The sequence below is a fragment of the Hyla sarda genome, chromosome 1, assembly GCF_029499605.1.
Source record: "Hyla sarda isolate aHylSar1 chromosome 1, aHylSar1.hap1, whole genome shotgun sequence".
Lineage (NCBI taxonomy): Eukaryota > Metazoa > Chordata > Amphibia > Anura > Hylidae > Hyla > Hyla sarda.
Window position 1 is genome coordinate 546,949,299 of NC_079189.1, and position 26,752 is coordinate 546,976,050.

Consider the following 26,752-nt stretch of genomic DNA (forward strand, 5'->3'; position numbering starts at 1 on the left):
CACTAACAAAATGTAGCCCTTTACTAAGTAAGGGTGGGTTTACATATATCCTGCAATTCGCATAACCAAGAACTAAAAAACTGACTGCAGAGTATTTTTTATTTATTTTTTTTTGGGGGGGAGGAGGGGGGGGGTAATAATGGCATCGTGACCCTATTTGAGCCAATGGGGTGCTGGAAAGGATGCCGTGTATCCAGATTCTTGCATCCTGCATTCCCCACCTGGCTCAGCTCAAGATCGCTCGAAATATGTGAATGAACCCATAGAATTCAGCAGGAAAAAATACAAAAAATTATATATTTTTTTAATTAAATGAAAATATGGCTACAATGAAAACTTTGCCATAGACCTGAACACGATCCTGTGTGGCTCTGCGGACCCTTTGGTGTAGGCCAGTAGAGGGCACTTGCATCTCAGAAAGCAACTTCCCCGCGTACATTTTCTGATCACATGGTATGAGAAGGTGAATTATAGAACAAAATTATATATAAAAAAACCACATAAAGCCAGACACTATATAACCAATGCCACCAGTTGTGTAAACTGTAGCAAAAGTGACACAATGAACGCCAAGAGCCTAGATACAAAAAAAAAAAATAATAATAATAATAATAAAACAATAAACAAAACACAACAACAATGTAAACAGAGTTGATTGATGTTATTCAAAAATGTTCCCGGATTGGGAGAAAAATAAATAAATAAAAAACCTTAGAAAGGAATTTAAAAATATTTAAAACTTCTGCAAACAAACATGACAGATCCTTTAATGGATGTAAACAGCGGTCTATGCTTAGCACCATGCAGAGCTTTGCGCAAGACTCTGCCCCCTCATAGGGGCCCCCTGACCATGCAGACAGCAGATTTCCTCCAGTCCTTCTCCCAGCACAGTAGGCAGACCCTGCGCGCTTCTAGCTCTGCTATGCTGAACGTTAGAATGAATGTTAAAGCAGGGTGGCAGTAACGCAAATACCAGCATGCCCCAACAGTGGTCCCCAGGGTTGCAACGCACGGCCAAAAGCTGATAAGGCATGTTGCAAGTTGTAGTTTTTTTGCAACAGCTGGGCAGCAACGTTCTAAGGCACCGGTCTCCAAATTGTGAAGCGTCAACTGTTGCAAAACTACAACACCCAGCATGCCCTAACAGTGTTTCATGGAGTTCTGCAGGGTTCCAATGCACAATCGAATGCAGTCAACGCATGCTGTGAGTTGTTGTTTTTGCAACAGCTGGGCAGCAATGTTCTAAGGCACCGATCTCCAAATTGTGAAGCGTCAACTGTTGCAAAACTACAACACCCAGCATGCCCTAACAGTTTTTCACAGAGTTCTGCAGGGATCCAGTGCGCAATCTAATGCTGTCAACGCATGCTGAGAGGAGTGGTTTTTGCAACAGCTGGGCAGCAATGTTCTAAGGCAGTGATCTCCAAACTGTGGACCTCCAGCTGTTGCAAAACTACAACACCCAGCATGCCCGGACAGCCAACGGCTGTCCGGGCATGCTGGGTATTGTAGTTTTGCAACAGCTGGGTGTCGACCATTTAGAGATCACTAAGGGGTACCAGCACTGCCATAAAGAGAGCCCCAGACCCAACGCACTCTTGCACGCTACAGAAACAGTTCTCGACCATTGTCCTCCGCACAAAGCTCTGCAGATCTGACACGCAGCACAGGAAAGAGGAAGAAAAATCAATAGTCAGCGACAGGAACTGGGCTTCTTTGTGCACAAGCAGCGCATTCCACGGTCGAGTTGGACTCAAGAATGTCTAGAACAATAAATAAAAGTATAAAAAAGGATGTTCCCAGGCTGAATACAAATAGCTGATAAAGTGATAGGAAAGAATCCATACGTTACAGGGGGAGACCAGAGGGAATGGGCCAAGCTGGGGCCTAGCAGGGTCAAGTGTCAAGTCTATTAGCAATGTTCTCAGCTGCAGTAATAAGAGATGCTACGACCGAGATGGTCACACTGGGTGCAAACGATACAGGAACATTCCGCTATGTTTGTAAACACTGTTGCTAAATAGGTGATACATATTGTATAATAAGTATGTGTGAGGGGGGGGCAGGTCGCCAGTCAAAAATCTGAAAGGTACCAAGAATGACACCTATCAACAGGCACTGAATGGGAGAGAACTACAGGTATAAGCATCTAGGACCCTGATGCACACGCAAGCACTGAGTGACAGGTATGGAAGCCATAGATGACATGTAGTCAGCCATGGACCAACTAGATCAGTGCGGCTCTGCAGCTGTTGCAAAACTACAACTCCCATCATGCCCTGACAGGCGAAGGTTGGTGTCGTTTTTGCAGCAGCTGGAGAATAACTAACTTATACCCTACTTAACCGATACAGTAATCCAACACATTTCTTGCCATACTGGAAAGGAGCAGTCAGGGCATGATGGGAGTTGTAGTTTGGCAGCACCTGGAGACCACCCATCCATTCTGATACAGTATTCTGACACATTTCACACGCATGCAATGCCATACAAAGCTCAGTCCGGGCGTGATGGGAGTTGTATTTTTGCACAGTTTGGGGAACATGAACTTATAGCCTACTGATCTGAGAGGATTCCAACACATTTCACATGCAAGCTTTGTCAGGGAACAAAGGACGCTATAGTTCTGCAACAGTCTAGAACCACAGACTTATGCCCTACAAAATCCAATATAGTATTCCAACACATTTCACATGCATGTCGCTCCATCAGGGAACGATGGGAGATGTAGTTCTGCAACAGCCAAGAACCACAGAACTACGCCCTACCGACCCGATACAGGACTCCAACACATTTCGCATGCAAATGGCTCCACATAGGAAAATCTTGGTCAGGGCACAATGGGTATTGTAGTTCTGCAATAACTAGAGAGCCAGAGGTTGAGAAACAGACAGATCCACCAACAGGCTTCAAACTGCAGACCTCCAGCTGTTGCAAAACTACAACTCATAGCATGCTGGGAGCTGTAGGTTTGCAACAGCTGGAGGTCCGCAGTTTGGAGACCACCATAATACAGTCTTCTAAGTCAATCCATATTTTTTGGGAACATCCTAAAAAATCTGACACAGCAACCCTGGGTGCAAACTCTCAGTGCATCTAGGACTAGTTTCAAGCAATTTAAGAAAGTAAAAAAAAAGTGCAATCAAAACTGCACAATGTGATCAAGCCGGATGATCAGCCCGCGGGTGTCATGCAAAGAATGCTGCAATAAACCGCACTGTCACAATGCACCCGTACACACACACACACACGTCTCACCCTGCGCTTCTGCCCCTGCCTCTCCTCGGGAAGCCCCGGGGGCCACGGGTAAGGGTCGGGGTGGTCGGGGTTTAGGCGTCGGGGGGTTGATCTTCTTCCGCCCCATAAACTCCACGTAGGTGCCCGGGAAGTCGCCCCTCTCGCCCGTGTTCTCGTTGTAGCCGTTCAGCCAGCCGATCTGGTCGGGCCGGGCCTCGTTGCCCTCCCCGCAGCCCAGGGCCAGCAGGGAGCCCCGGTTGACAGTGAGGATGTCCCCCACCCGCAGCTCCATGTCCTCTTCCCTCTCCTTTTTGTACGGGAACAAGGCCCGGTACTGGTATCCCTCCGCGCTCATGCTGCTAGTGCTGCCGCCGCCGATTCTACTGCAAGCCACAAGCGGGGATCCGTTCAGTGCAATGCGGCTCACACAGCGGAGGTGCCCGGGGACTGCCTGGAGTCGGAAGCGCCGGAGCTTGCTCTCATTTCTCTGTCTCTTCCTCCCTTAGTCCCTCCGCTCCTGTCCGTCTTCCTTCCTTCCTCCCTCGCCGCTGTTGCTGCCACCACACACTCACACTGTGGAGTCGCTCACACTCAGCACTGGCAGCTGCGGTGGGCGGGGCGTGCAGATGCTCCACGGGTAACCACTGCGCAGGCGCCACACTTCATTTTCCACCCCCCTCTGTCATTCAGTAGATCCAGGGCTGCCACCTGATTGGCTGCTACCGGCCCGACGTCACGAGCATGGGGGCGGGGCTAGGGAGCCATGTTTTTTAAATGGGCAGCAGGCTTGTTGCCATGTGCGTGTGAATTTATAGGGGAAGATTTCGCGTGGACGAGGAGAGTGCAACACCTCCTCCTCGCTATAGGTTATAACGTGCGCTGAATAGTAATAGGGAGACCCAGAATATAAAGATATGGGAGAATGCTGCGGGTCGGCCAGAGGTGAGGCGGCTGTCAGGCAGTATGGGTGGAGTAGGGGGGGGGGGTACTACTTTACAGTGTTTCCCTACCATTGTGCCTCCAGCTGTTGCAAAACTAGAAACTCCCAGTTACTACTTTAGACCAGTCTTTTCCTACCATTGTGCCTCCAGCTGTTGCAAAACAACTTCCAGCTGTCTGGGCATGCTGGGAGTTGTAGTTTTGCAACAGCTGGAGACACACTGTCCTATGCGGTGCCCAGAACCTTCTTAACACCTTAAGGACAGCTGTCACGCCCCCTCCCATAGGCTTGCATTGAGGGGCGGAGGCGTGACGCCTGCCCTGTGGTCGCCGGTAATCAGACCTGGAGCGAACATGCTCCGGGACTGATTTTAACTGGGGTGCTGCGTGCAAGATCCCGGGGGTCCCTAGCGGCGGGACTCCCATGATCAGGCATCTTATCCCCTATCCTTTGGATAGGGGATAAGATGTCAAAGTGCCGGAGTACCCCTTTAAGGACCAGGCCAATTTTATTTTTGAGTTTTCATTTTTTCCTCCTCACCTTCTAAAATCCATAACACTTTTATATTTCCATCTACGGACACATATAGGTGCTTGTTTTTTTTGCGTGACCAATTGTACTTTGTAATTAAACCTCTCATTTTACCATAAAATGTACGGTGAACCCAAAAAACTTAAAATTTTAGGGAGGAAATTTAAATGAAAACCACAATTTTGCAAATTTTGGAGGGTTTTGTTTTTACACTGTACACTTTACGGTAAAAATGACATGTTCTTTATTCTGTGGATCAATAGGATTAAAGTGATACCCATGGCTAGATACCTTTATATTTTTGTACCGCTTAAACAAAGTCAGACATTTACGCACACAGCGATACCAAATATGTTTCTAAAAAATTTGTACGCTTTTTGGCAGGGCTGGGGAGTCTGAGTCGAGGAGTCGGACGATACAATTGGTGGCTCCCTTTTTGGGAACACGCTGCATTATGTGCGCTTTCCCCAGGGGAGAGCGCAAAAAAATGTACTAACCCATATTTCTTGTTTTTCTTTTCTCATTTCAGATACCTGTATGCGGCGTACTACATCCGATTCGATGGACTGCGACGATGACCAGCGTTTTTTAAATTTCAATAAAATGATTAACGAGGGCTGTGGGGGAGTGTTTTTTAAATACATTTTTTTCGATGTGTCATGTTTTTTTAAATTGAATTTCAGGCTTAGTAGTGGAAGCCGTCTTGTAGACAGAATCCATTTAGCCCCAAAATTAGCTAGCGCTAACCCCCGATTATTACCCCGGTACCCACCGCCACAGGGGTGCCTGAAAGAGCTGATACCAACAGGCCCAGAGCATCAAAAATGGCGCTCCTGGACTGTAACAGGTTGATGTTATTTAGGCTGGGGGAGGCCAGTAACAATGGTCCTCGCCCACCTTGGTAACGTCAGGCTATTGCTGCTTTATAAATAAATAAAAAATGTGTGTGCTTCCCCCTATTTTCAGTATCAGCTAGATACCAACCAAGCAGCAACAGCCTGACGTTACCAGGGTGGGCGAAGACCATTGTTACTGGCCCTCCCCAGCCTAAATAATGCCAGCCTGTTACCACCTAGGCCCAGGAGCACCATTTTTGATGCTACGGGCCTGATGGTACTGGGGTAATAATTGGGGTTAGCGCTAACTGATTTTGTGGCTAACGCTAAGCCCCGGCTTAGTATTGGATTCTGTCTACAAGACAACTTCCACTACTTATCCTGAGAATTCAATTCTAAAAACAAGACACATTTGAAAAAATGTTTATATTTAAAAAAAACACTCCGGGGGCGTGGCTTGGCACGCTGGAGACAGGCAGCAGTGTGTGAGAGCTCCGGGCCGGGCCGAATCTTAACGGGCTAAATTCGGGCTATGGGAGGCAGATCCAGAGCCAGAAAAGCACGCTCGGCTCCCTCACACCACAGTGCTCCTACTGGCCGAATACCGGCTTATTTTGTACCGGTACCGCCGACCGCGGCCCTGACAGTGCAAGGACCGCGGCCATTACGGGAGAAACCTCCGGCTCCTCCAAACTCCTGCCCAACGGCAATTGAACTCCCCGCAGCGAGTAAGGGACTGACAAGATCATCTCCACAGTCACCTGCGACCGGAGGCCGTCACCCCGAGACCCACACCGGATCCCCAGCGGCGCTGAATAGGGTGTGCACGCGAGACCTGCCGGCTCCGGAGCGTACAGGGCTCCACAGACAGCAGAAGGAGGCCTTCCCTGAGCCCCGACCATCGGGTGAGTGGACCGTCCTACCCATACAACAACCGCAGATGATGACCCTAACAAACGATAGGGGGGCCCAGAAGATGGACACCCAGACCCCTGTTGGTGCTGCGGCACCTCCCTATGCCACAATGGAGGACATTTCACCTCTTCCCCCAGCTGAGACACTGCTAAACCACCACCCTGCTGCCTTGGAGGTAGATTCAGATCCCGGACCTGCACTTAACCCTTCCTCTCCCAGTTTTGCAGGAGCTTGTTCTGCACCATCTCTCTCAACATCCCCTGCAGTAATTGATAAGACTGTGTCTGTCCACATGGCCCCTGTACCAGGCCCACCAGCACAAGTGGTCACTGACTGGACAGCGGAAATGGACTCTGATGATAAGTCTGCTCAGAGCTCACAGGACTCCTCAGAGGGTAGTGATTCGCCTGGTTTCTGGGAAGATAGCCCCCCTGCTAAGAAGAAGCTCTTTAAGACACCACTGAAGTACCCTGCTCACCGGGACACTGATACTCTAAGATCGTCCTCGGATGATTTACAGAAACGTACTAGATCTGAGAAGCGTCACCCCTCTACACACAAACCGAGAATCGCTCCTATGAGACCTCAAGAACCTGTGCGAATGTCCCCAGAGCCCATCCTGCCATCTCCCGAAATGGCGGCTAATACCTTGAAAAGCTTTCCTGAGTTGCAAGCTCTATTGGCTTTTTTACCTTCCAAGAACGATCTACTCTCTATGGCGTCTGACTTAAAATCGGCGTGGCAACAAGACCTCCAGCCGGTCAAGACTGATGTCTCTGAATTGCAGACCAAAGTGAAGGAACTTGAGACCTTCCGCTCCACAATCTCTTCTCAAGTCCAAGCCCTGCAGCAAACCACAAAATCGCTCTCTGACCAACAGGCTGCTACCATTGAACACCTGGACGATATAGATAACCGAAACAGAAGAAACAATATTAGAATCAAGGGACTAATGGAAACTGTCCCCCCTCAGGAGATTTCTCATTGCTTACAGAAACTCTTTAACCAAATACTTCAAAAACCACCTGATAACCTAATCGAAATGGACAGGGCTCACAGGGCTCTCAAAGCTAAAGATCCAGACCCCAAGCGCCCTCGAGATGTGATCTGTAGAATACATCACTTTCAGCAGAAAGAAGAGATTATGCGCAAAGCGCGCTCCCTGAAAACAATTGCCTATAATGGTTCCGAAGTCCGGCTGTATCCTGATCTATCACTCCGTACCCTCAGACTTAGGGCGACTCTGAGACCTCTCCTGCAATTACTCCTGAACGCTCAAATAACCTACAGATGGGGGTTTCCATTCGCTCTGATTGCAAGACACGGATCGACGACAGCTATCCTTCGCAGACCTGAAGATCTCCAGGGATTCCTGATGACCTTCCGCCTCCCTCCCGTACAACTACCTGAATGGGTCAGCATGTTCCGACTGCCTATGATGCCTCCATTGACATCACAACCATACCGCACTCTGGCGGAGGGTGTTGAAGATGCCAGCCTACCAAGATCGCTACCACAGCGACAGAAGAAGAAGACCTGACTCTGTTATGGACTCTAAGTATACTTTTTCTCTTTAAACCCTGTCCTGATAACTTGACCCCCTCATGGCACGTTTGTCCTGGGGCCAACTCAGACGGAGTTGTTCAATGTCGGTAGAGATGTTGTTCTTTTTTGTATTACCTGAATGTGTTCTACCGCTATCGGGATAATACCCGTAGAGTTCAGATGTCATTCCTAATTTTCAACTCTGATATGACATTTGGATCGCTGTCCCCACTTCTCTTCCTCACCCACCAGTTGTGTGCTATATCTTTTGTTTACACATAGTTTACTGCCTCCCATCCACTGATAGTCAGAGGGCGCTTTAGCCCCCTTTATTTTTCCATTAGCCCACCTTAATTAGAGCCTTCATGCCCACATGGGTGTGGAGACTTCCTTTATATGCCTAATGGCCCTTATGTTCCCTGCTACATGTTATTGATAGTTTTCTTTATATCTATCCTGTACTGGCTTGCCGTGAAGCAGCTTGCTTCCTGGCGTGCCTTCTGCGTATCCCCCACTAGGTCACAGATCGGACTGGTTCCGATCATAGTGCTGGCCCTTATGGCCATATCTCTTAGCTCCCTTGCTCCCATGTCTATATGGTTGCTCTCTTACTCACTGCATCTTTCCTCTCTCCTCATTCACTCTCCTTTTCTTGTCTTTAGCAGGCCTCTCCTACCCAGTACACCTGAACCTCGTGGGCTGGGCGCTCCGGTGACCTCCAGATCGTGTGGTAAGTGTAGACCCGTGTTCTCATATCCACATGGCAGCTGAGATAAAAATAGCCTCATTCAATGTGAAGGGATTCAACACCCCAGAAAAAAGGGCACAGATACTATATTCCTTACACAGACAAAAAGTTCAGATTATAGCACTACAAGAAACCCACTTCAAGGAGGGTCATCTTCCACGAATCGCTGATAGATATTATTCACAATGGTTACACAGCACTAACCCTGAAGCAAGGACGAAGGGTGTCTCGCTCGCATTTCATAGGTCCTTGCCGGTAACTATACATTCATCACTCATAGATTCGGAGGCGAGGTACGTGTTCGCTAATTGTGAGATAGCTGGTCGCAGACTAACGGTAGCCTCAATTTACGCTCCCAACCAGGGACAGATTCCCTTTCTCATAAAGACCATTGACAGATTAGCATCCTTTGCCACAGGCCCGATGTTTCTTTGTGGAGACTTCAACCTGCCCCTCTTTCCCTCTGTTGACACATCTTCAGGATGCTCCCATATTTCACATGCCAAACTTCGTGCCCTCAGACGTAAATTACACTCCCTCCAGCTTAGTGACATCTGGAGATCACTCCGGCCCCAAGATAGGGACTATACATTCTACTCCCACCCCCAACGGTCCTACAGTAGGATAGATTATATATTTTGCCCCCACAATTTCCTACCCTCAGTCTTATCTGTCAATATTGGAGTAGTTACGCACTCGGATCACGCCCCTGTGTTCTGCACCTTCACTCTTCCCTCTTATGACAAACCTCAACCTAGTTGGAAACTGAATGAGTCTCTCCTTCTTGACGCCTTGTGTCTCAAGGACTTGAAAGACTCGGTATCTCACTTCATGCAAGATCATGAAAATGACCCCTCATCACCTATGGTGAAATGGGAAGCCCTTAAATGTGTATTAAGAGGTGTTTTAATGACCCATGGGGCAAGACTTAAGAGGGAAAAGGCGACTAAATTTCAGGAACTTATTCGAACCCTACAGATACTGGAAACCCAACACAAACAGACCCAACTAGAGAGCACTTTTCGGGAACTGATAAAAGTACGCCATGATCTACTTTCCCACCTCAATGACAGATACCGCTACTATAGACAGATCACGGGGAAAACATTTTATGAATGGGGTAATAGAGCGGGTCGACTATTAGCTACTGCCCTTAAAGCGAAAAGGTCCACATTATTCATCCCAGCGATTCGCACCCCTGTGGGCTCCACCTCTTTTCTTACACCAGACATTCTCTCTGTTTTCCGTTCTTACTATTCTGCTCTTTACAACTTGCCAAAACCTCAGGTCCCGGCCTCTTCTGCAGAGGCTTTTCCCTCTTTAGAGCAATACATAGCATCAACGGCACTTCCTGAACTTCCCCAAGAAGTGACCCAATCACTAGAATCTCCATTCTCCTCAGAGGAACTGATGGGGGCGATATCTTCCTTAGCGGCCGGTAAGAGCCCGGGACCTGATGGTTACACTGCCAAGTTCTACAAAATACTAAGTACTGACCTCTCTCCCACATTACTCTCAGCTCTTAACTCCATTTCAGGAGACACCCCACCCCCTGCCTCCTTCCTGCGCGCCTTCATTACTGTCATCCCAAAAGAGGGTAAGGATCCTTTGCTCTGCCCCAGCTACCGACCTATTTCTCTAATTAATAGTGATGCTAAACTGTTTGCAAAACTTATTGCGAATAGGTTGGCGGATCACATGCAATCCCTCGTCCACCCTGATCAAGTAGGTTTTATAAGGGGGAGGGAGGCCAGAGACAATACCCTAAGGGTGTTCTCGGTTCTCCACGGTGCACGATCACATGATATCCCATTGTGTCTGCTCTCTTTAGATGCAGAAAAAGCCTTCGATCGGGTGGATTGGGGATTCCTGCATGCCACCCTCTCCCAAATTGGACTGGGTGCAGTCATGAAGTCGCGCATAATGGCACTTTACTCCCACCCTCAGGCCCAAATTAAGATAAATGGTCATCTGTCGTCTCCCTTTGACATTGGCAATGGCACGAGACCGGGGTGTCCTCTTTCTCCACTTCTATTCGTGCTTTGTATGGAGCATCTCCTTGTAGATATTAGACAGAACCCGAACATCACAGGTCTCTCACTCTCCTCGGGCCATTGCAAATGCTCGGCATACGCAGATGATCTTCTTCTCTTCCTCTCCTCACCTGTCACCTCTCTCCCTTCCCTGCTCGCTTCTATACGCAGATTCTCTGCCTACAGTAATTATAAACTGAATACTTCCAAAAGTGAGGCCCTTAATGTGAACCTCCCCCCTATGACGGATAAGACACTACGGGACTCCTATTCCTTTCAATGGCAATCGAAATCCCTAAAATACCTAGGCATTCGTGTCCCAGCTAACCCTGCTGACATCTACACTCTCAACTTTCCCCCCTTACTATGCGCCCTGAAGTCGGATCTGTCGAGGTGGGATAAAACTGATGTCTCATGGTTAGGTAGAATTAACATATTTAAAATGAATGTACTCCCACGACTCCTCTACCTGTTCGCGGGTATACCCACTCATATCCCTCGAACCTTCTTCCAGGCATTGTCCTCCCTACAAACTAGATATGTATGGGCGAATAAACATCCCAGACTAGCTAGACACATACTCATTAGGCGTAAGAAAGACGGAGGACTGGCTCTTCCTGACTTCCTTTCATACTACCTTGCGGCGATCCTTTCTAGAGTGTTGGACTCGTTCCGTATAACTGATAGGAAACAATGGGTTTCCCTAGAAAGTGCTCTATCTGGCAGAGATATTAGAGCTATCTTATGGACGAATACACACCTGACCTCCCCCCTCCCTAGACCCCCCATATACGCCTCCATTATACGTGCCCGACTGACTTACCTAAGACGCTCTCCCTTTTTCTCTTCTGACGGACCGCTCACTCCGCTCTTTGGTAATGCAGCATTCCCACCAGCTTTTAGAGCTCGTACCTTTCTGACCCTACCTCGCTCTGAAGGCACAACCTTTCATACTCTCACGCGTGATGGGGATCTAAAAACCTTAAGTGAACTTTGCCCAAATAGTCCGACTACACCATTATATCAGTTCCAATACGCCCAGCTATCTCACTTTTACCGCACCAATAAACAAAGCTTGGCTCTCAATCGTCCCTTGACATCGTTCGAGCGCCTTTGTGCTGAATCGCACCCTTCCAGGGGTCAAATTAAGATGCTATACGCCCTCTTTTTAGACAGCTTTGCCTCTCCCCCACTTAGATTTAGGTCCTCATGGGAATCTGAATTGGGACACACGATTAGCGATACAGACTGGAACAGGGCGATATCAGTTTGTCACAAAATGACGATTTCCTGTAGAACGCAAGAGACCAACTACAAAGTGCTGACCAAATGGTATAGAGTCCCATCCTTGTTGGCCCATATATATCCTGGGGTCTCGGAGATGTGTTGGAGATGTGGAGTTGAGAGAGGTAATATGACCCATATTTGGTTCACCTGCCCATCACTTGACTCCTATTGGACGGGCACATTAAAACTCATGTCCAAGCTAACTTCCTGCACATTCCCCAAGACCCCGGAACTGACTTTATTATCCATCCTGCCCCCATCGCTTCCTAAACACTCAACCCGCCTTCTACACTACGTGTTGATGGCTGCCAGATCGGTGATCCCCAGGCTATGGAGATCTCCCAGACCTCCAACCCTCTCGTCCTTGCTCCAAGAAATATCACATATTTGTAGAATGGAGGAACTGATGGCAGTATCGGAACAACAGATTGACAAATACCAGCATATCTGGGGTCCTTGGCTTGCCTTTATGTCTTCTGGGGAATTTGAGTCCTTTCACTTGGAGGCATAATGTGCTACATCTGTGCTCAGCTGCCACTCTTTTCAGTACTACCCTGGTGGCCGCGGATCTGGAGGTGGCCGGACCTGCCAGACTCATGAGGTACGTCCTTCCCTAGCTCGCCTGCTTCCCTATTCCTTCTTTTCTCTCTAACATTCATCTCACATTCTTGTCCTTGTTCTACTTTGATCCATCCCCCCCCCTCCCCCCCACCCCCCTTTTTTTTTCCTTTCTCTTCTCTCTCTTCTCTCTTGATCTATGTGACTGTGCTTATATCTTCCATAACTTGACGGCCCTTACCTACACCTGGCCTACACCCTTATTGAGATTTACATTCCAGTTACTGTGTTTATTCTCATGTTCTCTCTGAATTGCACTGTTATATTGAATTGAATTAACCATTGTCATGCTGTAAGAAGCACCTTCTATGATATTGAACTGGCCGTCCCATGAGCGTATCGAAGAGAGTCACTTATATCATCCTTTTTCTCTGTAAGATGCTCTTGTTGTTTTTAGTGTCTTGTCTGCTATTTTTGAAAATAAAAAATTTTACTTTGAAAAAAAAAAAAAAAAAAAAAAAAAAACACTCCACCACAGCCCTCGTTAACCCTTTTTATTGACATTTAAAAAAAAAATGGTAATCCTCACAATCCACCAAATCTGACGTTAGTCCTCCGCATTCACGGATCTGAAATGAGAAAATTAGTACAAGGTTAGTACATTTTTGGTGCTCTCCCCTGGGATGTTCCTAAACAGGGAGCCTCCAATTGTTGACGGCAGCCTACTGTATCCTGTATATACAGCCATCTATATACAGCTCAGCAGCAGCGTGAGTTAACTTTGATCCACAGTGATCCATCAACTTACAGTGGCTTTAACATACAAAAGTTTCAACATATGAAGGTCTTTTCTGGACCTCTATAACTTGAAATCAGACTCAACATACAATGCTAAAGACAGTCCAGACCTGTGAAACGTGTCAATGGCTGGAAGAACCGACCAATCAGAAAGGGCATTTTACTGGGTAAACCCCTGTATTACTGAAGTACATGCACTGACTGGTGTCTGGTAGCGGCCCTACAGTACAGGGAGGTACTACATGTTCTGTACTCTTTACCTGTCCCAGGGTTAGCTGCTCCTTTGGATACCAGGTGAGGGCAGCTCCATGTTACTTTTTTAGGACATTGCGTATACTGTACAGGTCCCTGAAGAAGCTCCTGTCCTCTACATAGACAGTGATTACAGTTCCCAGCAGACCTTTCTTACTTTTATATGTAAGGATTTGCTTTATCTATATTAATTATCGCCTTATTTTTCTCTTAATCCTCACTTTTTCCTATTTTTGGATGACATTTTGGTGGCTTCAGAACCAATTACCAGGTTTCCATAGAGTTATGGTCTCAACATACAATGGTTTTAACATACAATGGTCGTCCTGGAACCAATTAATATTGTAACATGAGGGACCACTGTACATGGGTACACTATGCACCCCCGTATACTATACAGCCGGCAGAGGTAAGTAGTGATGCTCTGCACCCTGTATTTGTATATGCTATACATCACTCCTTACACTCTGTGGACCTGGCGCTCTGCATCCAACCCATGGAGTGGTACGCTGAAAGCAGTGAAAAAATTGCCACAGGGTACAAAAATGACTGTTTACACACACCAGCAAAAACACAAGAAAAACTGGCAAAACACAGGAAAAAGCTGTGACAGTTTTTCTGGCATTTTTGCTGGTGGACCAAAAACCTCAATGGAAACCGAGCCTCAAAGCAATAGAACAAAATCCCTGTGTCCACTTTAACTGTGAGGTGTAGCTCAGGTGTACAAATAAAACTGTGTGGAGATTTAGAACTTTGCACATTTATCATGTGCCTTGCACAAGTATGGTAAATTTTGGGTAATTGCACCAAATTTAGCCCAACCAAAATGATCTACAAAAAACTTCTACCTACTCCAACATTTATAAATTTCCCCCAATGTCTGTCTGTGAAGGTGAGAATGGTGGTCACATGACCAGCTGTATTAATGAAATATATGGATGCTTCTGAGCTAGAATAAAACAGATGCAACTGTAGAAATACCAGTGGTATATGGACATGGTGGAAAAACAGTGCTTCTTTAACCAAATCATTTCCTTTTTCCTAGAAAGATTTATCCCTATAGGCTCGGTAGCTTGGTATGTGAACATACCCTAAGGAGACTTCCAATGGGAGATAGTTATGCTAACAAAAAAGTAGCCTAAAAAGTGGTGCTAATTTTTATTTTCAGACAAGAAAGGCACACCTCTTCAGCTCACCACACCTGCATATGTGATAATGAATCCCTGCCTCAGAGCAAGGAAGCCGAAGCACAGCAAATGAACCCAGAAAGGCAAAGAAGATCCAGCTCATGAGGTTATAACCCAAAAATATCAAAACATGTTTATTGAAGCAAACAAATGTAAAATGAGTACAAAAGACCCATAAAAAGTCATAGTCTAAGGACATACTGTCCGAAACGAGTGAGTTTTTTTTTAATGCATCTTTTTGTGCTGATTTTAAATCTGTATGCTTTAATAAACTGTTTTGATATTTTTGGAATGTAACCTTGTAAGCTGGTTCTTCTTAGCCTTTCTAACTCTGACTTTGGATCTTTATTTACTGGGCCAAGCACTAGTACAGCAAAAGCGATTTACAACTTGTCACTAGCAAAACTGAAAAGCTCAGCTTTTCCCTCAACCGCCTAGCTAGGGGCGTAACTATAGGGGGAGCAGAGGCAGCAGTCACATTGGGGACCAAAGGCACCTCTGCCCAATAAGAAAACACCAGTATTATAAGTGGTGCACAATAGACACGGGGCCCTGAAGCTGCAAGTTATGCTTCTGTCCTGAGCCACCCAGACATTGCTGCTGATCTTTCAGGTGTAGTGAACTTTGAACACCCAGAAGTTCTGATGGCAGAAAGGCTCCTGCTGGAAACCTATGGGATTAGAAATGTGCTGCAGAAGAAATGCAGTGTAAATGCTTGTGCTGCAGGTGGCCTCCTATTGTTCTCATACTCCCTAGTGCTGATTCTGAATCAGCTCACACTGAGTTTGCAGTGCACCCTAGACAAGACATTGTTGCAGCCAGTCCCTTTAAAGAACAGACATACACAGATATTCTGCTATCATTGGAACAATTTATTTTTCAGAAAGTGGTAGTATACAGATCATACAGGCCTTAAAGGGGTACTCCGCTCCTAGACATCTTATCCCCTATCCAAAGGATAGGGGATAAGATGTCAGATCGCCGCGGTGCTGCTGCTGGGGATCCCCGCTGCGGCACCCCGCTATCATTACAGCACAGAGCGAGTTCGCTCTGCCCTTAATGATGGGCGGTACAGGGGACGGAGCCGCGTGACGTCATGGCTCCGCCCCTCGTGACATCACGGCCCGTCCCCTTAATGCAAGTCTATGGCAGGGGGCGTGGCGACCGCCGCGCCCCCTCCCATAGACTTACATAGTTACATAGTTAGTATGGTTGAAAAAAGACGTACGTCCATCAAGTCCAACCAGGGAATTGAAGGGAAGGGTGTAAGGGGATAAGGGAAAGGGATGTAGTTTTATAATTCTGCATAAGCATTAATGTTATTTTGTTCCAGGAATGTATCTAACCCTGTTTTAAAGCTGTTAATTGTTCCTGCTGTGACCAGTTCCTGAGGTAGACCGTTCCATAAATTCACAGTCCTCACGGTAAAGAAGGCGTGTCGCCCCTTTAGACTAAACCTTTTCTTCTCCAGACGGAGGGAGTGCCCCCTCGTCCTTTGGGGGGGGTTTAACCTGGAACAGTTTTTCTCCATATTTTTTGTATGGGCCATTTATATACTTATATACGTTTATCATATCCCCCCTTAAACGTCTCTTCTCAAGACTAAACAATTGTAACTCCTTTAATCGCTCCTCATAGCTAAGATGTTCCATGCTCCATATTAGTTTAGTCGCGCGTCTCTGCACCCTTTCCAACTCTGCAGTGTCCCTTTTATGAACAGGCGACCAAAACTGAACAGCATATTCCAGGCGAGGCCGTACCAATGCTTTATAAAGGGGGAGTATTATGTCCCGGTCCCTTGAGTCCATGCCTCTTTTTATACATGACAATATCCTGCCGGCTTTGGAAGCAGCAGCCTGACATTGCGTGCTATTCTGTAGTCTGTGATCTACAAGTACACCCAGATCCTTCTCTACCAGTGACTCTGACAGTTTAATCCCCCCTAAGACATACGATGCATGCAGGTTATTAGTACCCAGATGCATAACTTTACATTTATCCACATTGAACCTCATTTGCCAAGTGGATGCCCAGACACTTAGTCTATCCAAGTCATCTTGTAACTTATGCACATCCTCTATAGACTGTACCGTGCTACAAAGCTTGGTGTCATCTGCAAAGATAGAAACAGAGCTGTTAATACCATCCTCTATATCATTGATAAATAAATTAAACAGCAGCGGGCCCAGTACTGAACCTTGGGGTACACCACTAATAACCGGGGATCAATCAGAGTACGAATCATTGACCACCACTCTCTGGGTACGATCCATGAGCCAGTGTTCAATCCAGTTACAAACTTAAGTTTCCAAGCCCAAGGACCTTAACTTACCTGTCAGACGTCTGTGAGGGACAGTATCAAACGCTTTGGCAAAATCCAGAAACACTATATCCACAGCCATTCCTCTGTCAAGGCTTCTACTCACCTCTTCATAAAAGCAAATTAGATTGGTTTGACAACTTCTATCCTTAGTAAACCCATGCTGGCTATCACTTATAATACTATTATCCCCTATGTATTCCTCTATGTAATCCCTTATAAGTCCTTCAAACAATTTACCCACAATGCACGTTAGACTTACCGGTCTATAATTGCCTGGCGAAGACCTAGAGCCCTTCTTGAAGATTGGTACCACATTCGCCTTGCGCCAGTCCCTTGGCACAATACCAGACACCAGAGAATCTCTAAATATCATGAACAAGGGTACAGATATTACTGAACTTACCTCTCTAAGAACTCTTGGGTGTAGTCCATCCGGCCCCGGAGATTTGCTTACATTTACTTTACTTAACTTACCTTGTATTGAAAGGGGCGGGCCGTGATGTCACGAGGGGCGGAGCCATGACGTAACGATGCTCCGGCCCCTGTATTGCGCATCATTACGTGCAGAGCGAACTCGCTCTGTGCTGTAATAATAGCGGGGTGCTGCAGCGGGGATCCCGGGGCTCCCCAGCAGCGGCACCTCGGCGATCTGACACCTTTTCCCCTATCCTTTGAATAGGGGATAAGATGTCTAGGGGCGGAGTACCCCTTTAAAGGAGTAATCCGGTGGAAAACTTTTTTTTTTTTTTTTAAATCAACTGGTGCCAGAAAGTTAAACAGATTTGTAAATGACTTCTTAGCTGCGGAATACTACATAGGAAATTATTTTCTTTTTGGAACCCAGTGTTCTGTGCTGACATCAAGAGCACAGTGCTCTCTGCTGACATCTCTGTCCATTTTAGGAACTGTCCAGAGAGCATATGTTTGCTATGGGGATTTTCTCCTACTCTGGACAGTTCTTAAAATGGACAGAGATGTCAGCAGAGAACACTGTGCTCATGATGCCAGCAGAGAGCTCTGTGTTCCAAAAAGAAATTCCTCTGTAGTATTCAGCAGCTAATAAGTACTGGAAGGATTAAGATTTTTTAATAGAAGTAATTTACAAATCTGTTTAACTTTTTGGCACCAGTTGATTAAAAAAATATATATAAAGTTTTCCACTGGAGTACCCCTTTAAGTGCAATCTGTGCCCTGATGGTTTCTTAAGATAGATGTGCTCTTCTTCTCTATGATAGGCACTATTGCATTCTGGACAAGCAGGGCTCTGTACCCTGAGGACAACCAGGGCTCTGTACACTGAGGACAAGCAGGGCTCTGTACCCTGAGGACAGGCAGGGCTCTGGGACATGCTCCTGACTCACACAGCAGGCTTATTGACAAGCCAAGAGACTGCACAGAGCCCTGCTTGTCCTGCTTTCACTTTTTTTATTTGGTCTCCTTACAGAGACACACAGGCAACAGCTACAGGGACAGCATTTTTTCACCCAAAAATAAATACATTATATAACCTATGTACAGTATATAACAAATGTACATAAAATGGCGTTATATACATTGTGAATTTGGGTAGAAAACAGACATGGTGCACATCTAAAATCTTGTATAATGATCTGATTGCTTCTCAGCATAATATCAAAAACTAACAGGTTGTTAGTATACATTTTTGATCAAAAAGTACAAGCCCACTCGCCATGTCAAGGCCACCTATTTAGAGTGGGTCCCTAACGTCCCTAGCATAAAATGGCGTAGCACTGGGCTGCGACCACCACCGCCGCGACACCAGTGCCCACGGGGGGGAAAACGACCCACTGGCAGAGCGGCCCCAATGCCACTCAAACCAGTCAATGGGTCGCACCTCCCCGCAGACACGGTGCCACGGCAGCAACGGACGCCGCACAGCACAAGACCTCTGCGGGGAGGTGCGACCCATAGACTGGTTTGAGTGGCATTGGGGCCGCTCTGCCAGTGGGTTGTTTCCCCCCCCCCCCCTTGGGCACTGGTGTCGCGGCGGTGTTGGTCGCCGCCCAGTGCTACGCCATTTTATGCTAGGGACGTTAGGGACCCACTCTAAATAGGTGGCCTTGACGTGGCGAGTGGACTTGTACTTTTTGATCAAAAATGTATACTAACAACCTGTTAGTTTTTGATATTATGCTGAGAAGCAATCAGATCATTATACAAGATTGTAGATGTGCACCATGTCTGTTTTCTATCCAAATTCACACTGTGTTTTCTATCCCCTCCCTTTTTTTTTTTTTTGAACATGTGCTGTACTCTTCCCCACCCCCTCAGCCCAACCCTATATAAGTAGTAGTTAGCTACACAAGGGCCATTTCTTTCCTAGCAGCCTCCCAGTCTGACTGGGAGAGCAGGGTAAGTGAGCTGTTACACCTTGTTCACACTGGTGTGGTGCTGGGCGGCGTCCGTTGCTGCCGTGGCGCCGTGTCTGCGGGGAGGTGTGACCCATAGACTGGTTTGAGTGGCATTGGGGCCGCTCTGCCAGTGGGTTGTTTCCCCCCCTTGGGCACTGGTGTCGCGGCGGTGGTGGTCGCCGCCCAGTGCTACGCCATTTTATGCTAGGGACGTTAGGGACCCACTCTAAATAGGTGGCCTTGACGTGGCGAGTGGGCTTGTACTTTTTGATCAAAAATGTATACTAACAACCTGTTAGTTTTTGATATTATGCTGAGAAGCAATCAGATCATTATACAAGATTGTAGATGTGCACCATGTCTGTTTTCTATCCGAATTCACACGGTGTTATATACATTGTATAAAAAGTTTTTGCTAACGACAGGTACACTTGAGGATCTGTGGCCAACCTCAAAAAAGGACATTGCATTGTCAATAAATAGCTTTGACTGTCCTGATCACACACCTTTTTACAAGTTTCCTGATACGCTCTTCCATTCCTGACATATGAGGGTTTATAGTTTGCTTAACTATTTAGGGAATCCGTCAGATGGGCGTAAATTTAATTTTAATAATAGGAGTGACGGGCAGGATTATACAGTCAGGTGGTGTAAATTAGGCAACACACACCCTGACTGATTGTATAATCCCACCCATCACTTCATGGTCACTCCCATTATAAAATTAAGTTCACGCCCATAGGATTCCCTGAATTGTCAAACTATATATCTCAGGTATGGAAGGGCATATCAAGAAACTGTAAAAAAGGGAGTAAACAGGGCAGCCTAAGCTATTTAATACAATTCCACTTTCAAATCATTTACTGCAATGTCAACAAATTCATTTCTTATTAGTTCCACTTATCTGTAGACACTTCACTTTAAGAGCATACCCACACCATCAGGGGAGTAATCATCCTCCATTTAACTAGCTTCTCCTGGATCATGTTATTAGATACAGTAGCCTGCAAGTTACAATGTCCTTGGGTTACAATCTTTTGAACATACAATGGTCGTATCTGGACCATACTTAACATACAATATCACAGACAATCCAAAGCGACATGTATGAATGGCTGGATGATCTAATCAATAAAGCTGGGTTCACACTACATTTTCTCCCATACAGGAGTGCATACGGCAGTGGGGAGCTGAAACCTTGCGCTCCCGTATGTCATTCATTTCAATGAGCCGGCCGGAGTGAAACGTTCGGTCCGGTCGGCTCATTTTTGAACTGTATGCGCTTTTACAACCGGTCCTAAAACTGTGGTTGACCGCAGTTTTAGGTCCGGGGAAAAAGTGCATACTGCGCAAAAATGAGCCGACCGGACCGAACGTTTCACTCCGGCCGGCTCATTGAAATGAATGACATACGGGAGTGCATACGAAGGCATATGGGAGCGCAAGGTTTCAGCTCCCCCTGCCGTATGCGCTCCCGTATGGGAGAAAACGTAGTGTGAACCCAGCCTAAGACTGGGCATTTCACTGATAAAACACCTATACAGTGATCCCTCACCTTACAATGGCCTTAGGGTATAATATCTTCAACATACGAAGGTCTTTTCTGGACCATTGTAAATTAAAACCATAAACAACATGCAATGCTACAGACAAAGTGTCAATGGCTGGAAGAACTGACCAATTAGAATGGGTATTTCACTGTAAAACCCCCTGTATTACTGAAGTGCATGCGCTGACTGGTGTCTGTTAGCGCCCCCTACCGTACAGGGAGGTACGACATGTTCTATGCTACTCGGCTATATGTTACTTTTTTAAGACATTGGGGAAGACTTATTAAAACCTGTCTAGAGGAAAAGTTGCTGAGTTGCCCATAGCAACCAATCAGATTGCTTCCTTCATTTTTGAAAAGGCCTCTGCAAAATGAAAGAAGCGATCTGATTGGTTGCTATGGGCAACTCAGCAACTTTTCCTCTGGACAGGTTTTGATAAATCTTCCCCATTGTGTGTACTGTACAGGACCCTGAAGAAGGTCCTGTCCTCTACATAGACAGTGATTACAGCTTCCAGCAGATCTTTCTTACTTTTATATGTAAGGACTTGCTTTATCTATATTCGTTATCTACATCTTTTTCTTTAATCCTTACTTTTTTCTATTTCTGGGTGACATTTGGGGGGCTTCAGAACCAATTACCAAATTTATGATCTCAACATACATTCTTTTCTTTTTGAATTTCCTTTATGGCTGACCACACTGCTCTCTGCTGACACCTCTGTCCGTTTTTGAAACTGTCTAGAGCAGGGACAAATCCCCATAGCAAACCTATCCTACAGACAGTTCCTAAAATGGACAGAGGTGTCAGCAGAGAGCACTGTGGTCAAGCAGAAAGGAAATTTAAAAAGAAAATAACTTCCTGTGGAGCATACAGCAGCTGATAAGTACTGGAAGGATTAACATTTTTAAATAGAAGTAATTTACAAACCTGTTTGACTTTCTGGCACCAGTTGATTTTCAAAAAATGTTTTCCAGCAGAGTACCCCTTTTACCAGTCCAGGACTGAGGGCATACAGGTATGTCCTCGAGCCCTGGTAGTTAAGGACTGGTCTATGGGGTTTAAACCATTTTAACCAACGAAGAACGGGTTAAACCGGGCTAATGCCGGGCACCGCCAATCGGGCCGATGCACGGCATTAACCCTTTAGACGCCGCGATCAGTTTTGAAATGAAAAATGAAAGTGAAACTATCCCGGCAGCTCAGTGAAGCTGATTGGGACTATTGTGACAGAATTGCCGATCTGGTGCTCCAAGCTTGCTCAGTAGGTTAGAGCAGCAGAGCGCTGAGAACACTGATTAGTACTATGCTATGGCATAGCATTGATCCGTATATGCAATCAAAAGATTGCATGTTGTAGCCCCCTGTGTAACCCCTTCCCTATTAAAAGTTAAAATCCCCCCTTTTCCCATTTTTTTATGTAATAAAAAATAAACATAATCATATGTGGTACCTCCGCGTGTGTAAATGTCTGAACTATTAAAATATACGGTTAGCTAAACCGCACGGTCGATGGTGTACACGTAAAAAAATACCAAAGTCCAAAATTGTGCATTTTTGGTCACTTCATATACAATTAAAAAGTGATCAAAAAGTCCCATCAAAACCAAAATGGTAACAATAAAAACTACAGACCACGGTGCAAAAAATGGGCCCCCATATAGCCCCATATGCAGAAAAATAAAAAAAGGGGTCAGAAAATGACAATTTTAAACATACAAATTTTGGTGCACGTAGTTAGGATTATTTTTTGTAAAATAAAACCTACAGTAATTGGGTATTCTTGTAACCATATAGATCTACAGAATAAAGCCCCCAAAAGTTACAAAATAGAGGTTTTTTTTTGAGTTTTTTCCAATTTCACCCCACAAATATATATTTTTGGGTTTTGAGGTAGATTTTGTTATTAAATGATTGATGTCATTACATAGTACAATTGGTGGCACAAAAAACAACCCTTTAGGTCTGTAGGTGCAAAATTGAAAGCGTTATGATTTTTAGAAGGAGAGAAGGAAAAAACGAAAGTGGCCTGATCCTTAAGGTGAAAATGGGCTTTGTCCTTAAGGGCACTGTCCTTAATGTCCTTAATGGGCACTGTCAGATCCAAAAACTTCTTATATGTTACTGATGAAAAAATGTTTTTAGGTTGAATAAAATTTTTTTAAAATGTTAAGGGGTTATCGAGGAATAGAAAAACACATATAATTTCTTTCAAAAACAGCTCCACGTCTGTCTTCAGGATGGGTGCGGTTTTACAACTTGGCTCTATTCACTTAAAAGGGTACTCCACCGCAAACATCTTATCCCCTATCCAAATGATTGGGTATAAGATGTTAGATGGCGGGGTACCGCTGCTGGGGACCCCCACGATCTCCATGCCGACAGCGGCGGTGTCAGGAACACGGAAGCCTGCAGCTTTTACGTTCTTGATGTCACGCAGCGCCCCACCATTTACTTCTATAGGAGGAGGTGTCACACCTCCTCCCATAGAAGTGACTGGAGGGGGCGAGGCGGCCGCATGCCCAATCATCAGGCATGGAGCTGAGTTCGCTCTGTGCACAGAATGATGAGGCGCTGCACCGGAGATTGCTGCGGTCCCCAGTCATGTACGTATCATGTAAGATTGTGTTTATATAGTGTTTTACCCTTTATTTTGTGTAATGTAGTGTAGTGTTTTTAGGGTACATTCACACGGGCGTGGGTTTATGGTAAGTTTCCCACTAGGAGAAATTTTCCACAGCTCATACTTTAAGCAGGAAACTCACTGTAAACCCCCACCCGTGTGAATGTGCCCTGTACATTCACATGGGGGGGGGGGAGGAGCGGGGAGGCATATTACTTGGAAAACCTTTAGTTAGGTTCTGTTAACTTATTCAGTATTTTCCAACCAGTTTGCCTCCAGCTGTTGCAAAACTACAACTCTCATCATGTACTGATCGCCAAAGGGCATGCTGGGAGATGTAGTTATGCAACAGCTGGAGGCACGCAACTACAACTCCCAGCATGCCGAGACAGCCGTTTGCTGTTCATGCATGCTGGGAGTTGTAGTTTTGCAAGATTTAGAGGGCCATGGTTTAGAGACCACCGCACAGTGATCTCCGAACTGTGGCCCTCCAGAAGTTGCATAACTACAAATTCCAGCATGCCCAGACAAGCAAACAGCTGTGTGGGCATGCTGGGAGTTATAGTTTTGTAAGATCTAGAGCAGTGGTTCTCAACCTGGGTTCGATCGAACCCCAGGGGTTCGGTGAGTCAGTCTCGCGGGTTCGGTGGGGGAGATCGCAAAAGGACAGGCAAACCAAGCAATTGCTTGGGGCCCCGAGCTGGCCCCGGAGCTCCGAGCAGAGCCGGTGGTTGTCCGTCCTGTAGCGACGGGGCAATTACCCCCATCCCTATTAACTCCCTGCGTACTCGCGTTAAGTTTAAAAACGCAGGGGCCGCCGGGACATAGCGCACCCCGGGACATCACTGATGTCCTGTGCGTGCGCACATAGAAACGAAGGCGCCGAGGACCGGAGGATAGAGAAGGAGGAAGACGCGCGCTGGCCAGCTTGGTAAGTGACCAGCGGCACGTCATCTTCGGTGCTGCGACCACCGGTCCCGAAACCTACTGCTATAGCCGGAGCTGTGGTCGGAGCACTGAAGTGGGCAGTATACAGGCATACAGCCTCCAGCCATACACTGTATATGGCTGGATGCTGTATGTCTGTTAGGGAACACTGCCTGCGCCTAATGTGTGGGGGAACACTGCCTGCACCTAATGTGTGGGGGAACACTGCCTGCGTCTAATGTGTGGGGGAACACTGCCTGCGCCTAATGTGTGGGGGAACACTCCCTGCGCCTAATGTGTGGGGGAACACTGCCTGCGCCTAATGTGTCTTAACCCCTCCAATTAAGAGGGGTTCGGTGAATGCGCATATGAAACTGGTGGGGTTCAGTACCTCCAACAAGGTTAAGAACCGCTGATCTAGAGGGTCACAGTTTAGAGATCACTGTACAGTGATCTCCAAACTGTAGCCCTCCAAATCTTGCAAAACTACAAATCCCAGCATGCCCAAAAAGCTGTCTGGGCATGCTGGGAGTTGTAGTTTTGCAACATCTGGAGGGCTGCAGTTTAGAGACCACTTTATAGTGGTCTCCAAACTGGCCCTCCAGATGTTACTAGGCAACATCACCGCACCCCATTGCCGCCGCCGTACCAGGACCTCCCGCCACCGATGGTAAGGGACCTCCACCTGTGCTGGTTGCATGACAGTTCCCCCGCTCTGCCTGGACTACCATGGGTGGGCAGAGCAAAGGAGCCAAACTTTACCCCCCCCCCCCGATCTGCTATTGGTCGGTCACCTCACTCCTATCCCTTCAGGGGGGTCGTGGGTGTCTTGGACAGTCTTTATTTTCCGCGTCACCAGAGACCCGTATGACCCAGAATCGCCAAAGATTGCCGGTCTGATATGGGGGGGGGGGGGTCCTCCCCCAGGTGTTTTTACAGGATGCCTGCTGAATGAACGAAATTCCTACGGGCGTACCTGTAGTGGTTAAGAGAAAGTAGCTCTGTTATTCTATTCCTGGATAACTTGGGCTAGGGCTCCCTGTACCTCCTGGGACACTAAGTAGTCCTGCAGCAGCGTCAGTTTGTGCATGAGTCATGGACAAGAGATGACTCATGGACAAGGCTGCATGAGCGCACCAATCACCTCCCACCTCACGCCCACTTCCCCTGAAAGAATTTCTTACAATGTGAACCAATGAAAAGAGGGATTTTCATAATAAATATAGCTGTTAGAGGTAAGAATTAGATGTACATGGTCAGGATACTGAGTAACATATTAATATTTTTTGTGGGATCTGATGGGTACGCTTTAAAAAAGAAAAAAAAATAATTTTAGAATTTACATGCTAAAGAAACGTTCTTGTCTCCTTCATACTGTTTATGGTGTAGATTAGTAATCGGTAATCTGTAGCAGATGCATTGTAAATGTTGTGGCTTGTATCTATCTCTTTTCCAAGGCCAAGGCCTCAGCCAGAAGCACAGTAGTTTCATACCTTTATTATTGCTGTTGACCCCCGCTATCTCCCGTACCACCAACATTTTATGACAGTATGTCACAATGTTTTGTCATCTCAGGGGGCTTGGCCAGCTCCCGTTCCCTCATTCAGACCAGCCTCCTGAGTTAATGAAAGTATGTGACACTGATTTGCTGGCCATTGAGATGGGAGGGAAGAAGGGGAGGAGATCTCAGAGTCTTAGAGGGCCAAAAAAGAAGATGCACAAGGATCAAGGTCCTTGTAGTATCTGGGTGACCAGATAACACCTTAAAACACTTTCTGCTGCATTTTTTTTTTTTTAAGTGTTTACTATCGGTTAACTACTTTAATACACATAAGCCATACAATATTATAATTTTTAGTAAATATGTCAATTTCCACTGCCTTATCAGGACCAACCATTGTTAAGTGATTTGTCACTTAAACATCAGAAAATCAGCATTTTTTCCATCTGAGGAATATAGCCAGGATAATACGCCTAATCCCATCAGAGGGTATTGCCATCCTAATCCATGCATTTGTGACCGGTTATCTGGATTACTGCAATGCCCTGTATGTAGGTCTCTCAGTAAAAGATCTTTACCAACTACAGAT

The 26,752-nt window shown here is 46.3% G+C and overlaps 1 protein-coding gene across 2 annotated transcripts in view; it reads right to left on the bottom strand.

Moving 5' to 3' along the window:
- The window catches only part of PIK3R1 (phosphoinositide-3-kinase regulatory subunit 1), a 178,632-nt gene that overhangs the window by 59,191 nt on the left and 92,689 nt on the right, over positions 1–26,752 (bottom strand). Inside the window, exon 1 of one of the 2 annotated variants that reach the window (XM_056541571.1) lies at positions 3,259–3,839. The exons of the other annotated variant lie outside the window; for it this stretch is intronic. Coding sequence (XP_056397546.1) covers positions 3,259–3,592 — 334 coding nt within the window. The 5' untranslated portion in view covers positions 3,593–3,839. Of the gene's footprint in view, positions 1–3,258; positions 3,840–26,752 lie in introns of those variants that run through there. 2 annotated transcript variants of the gene reach the window in all.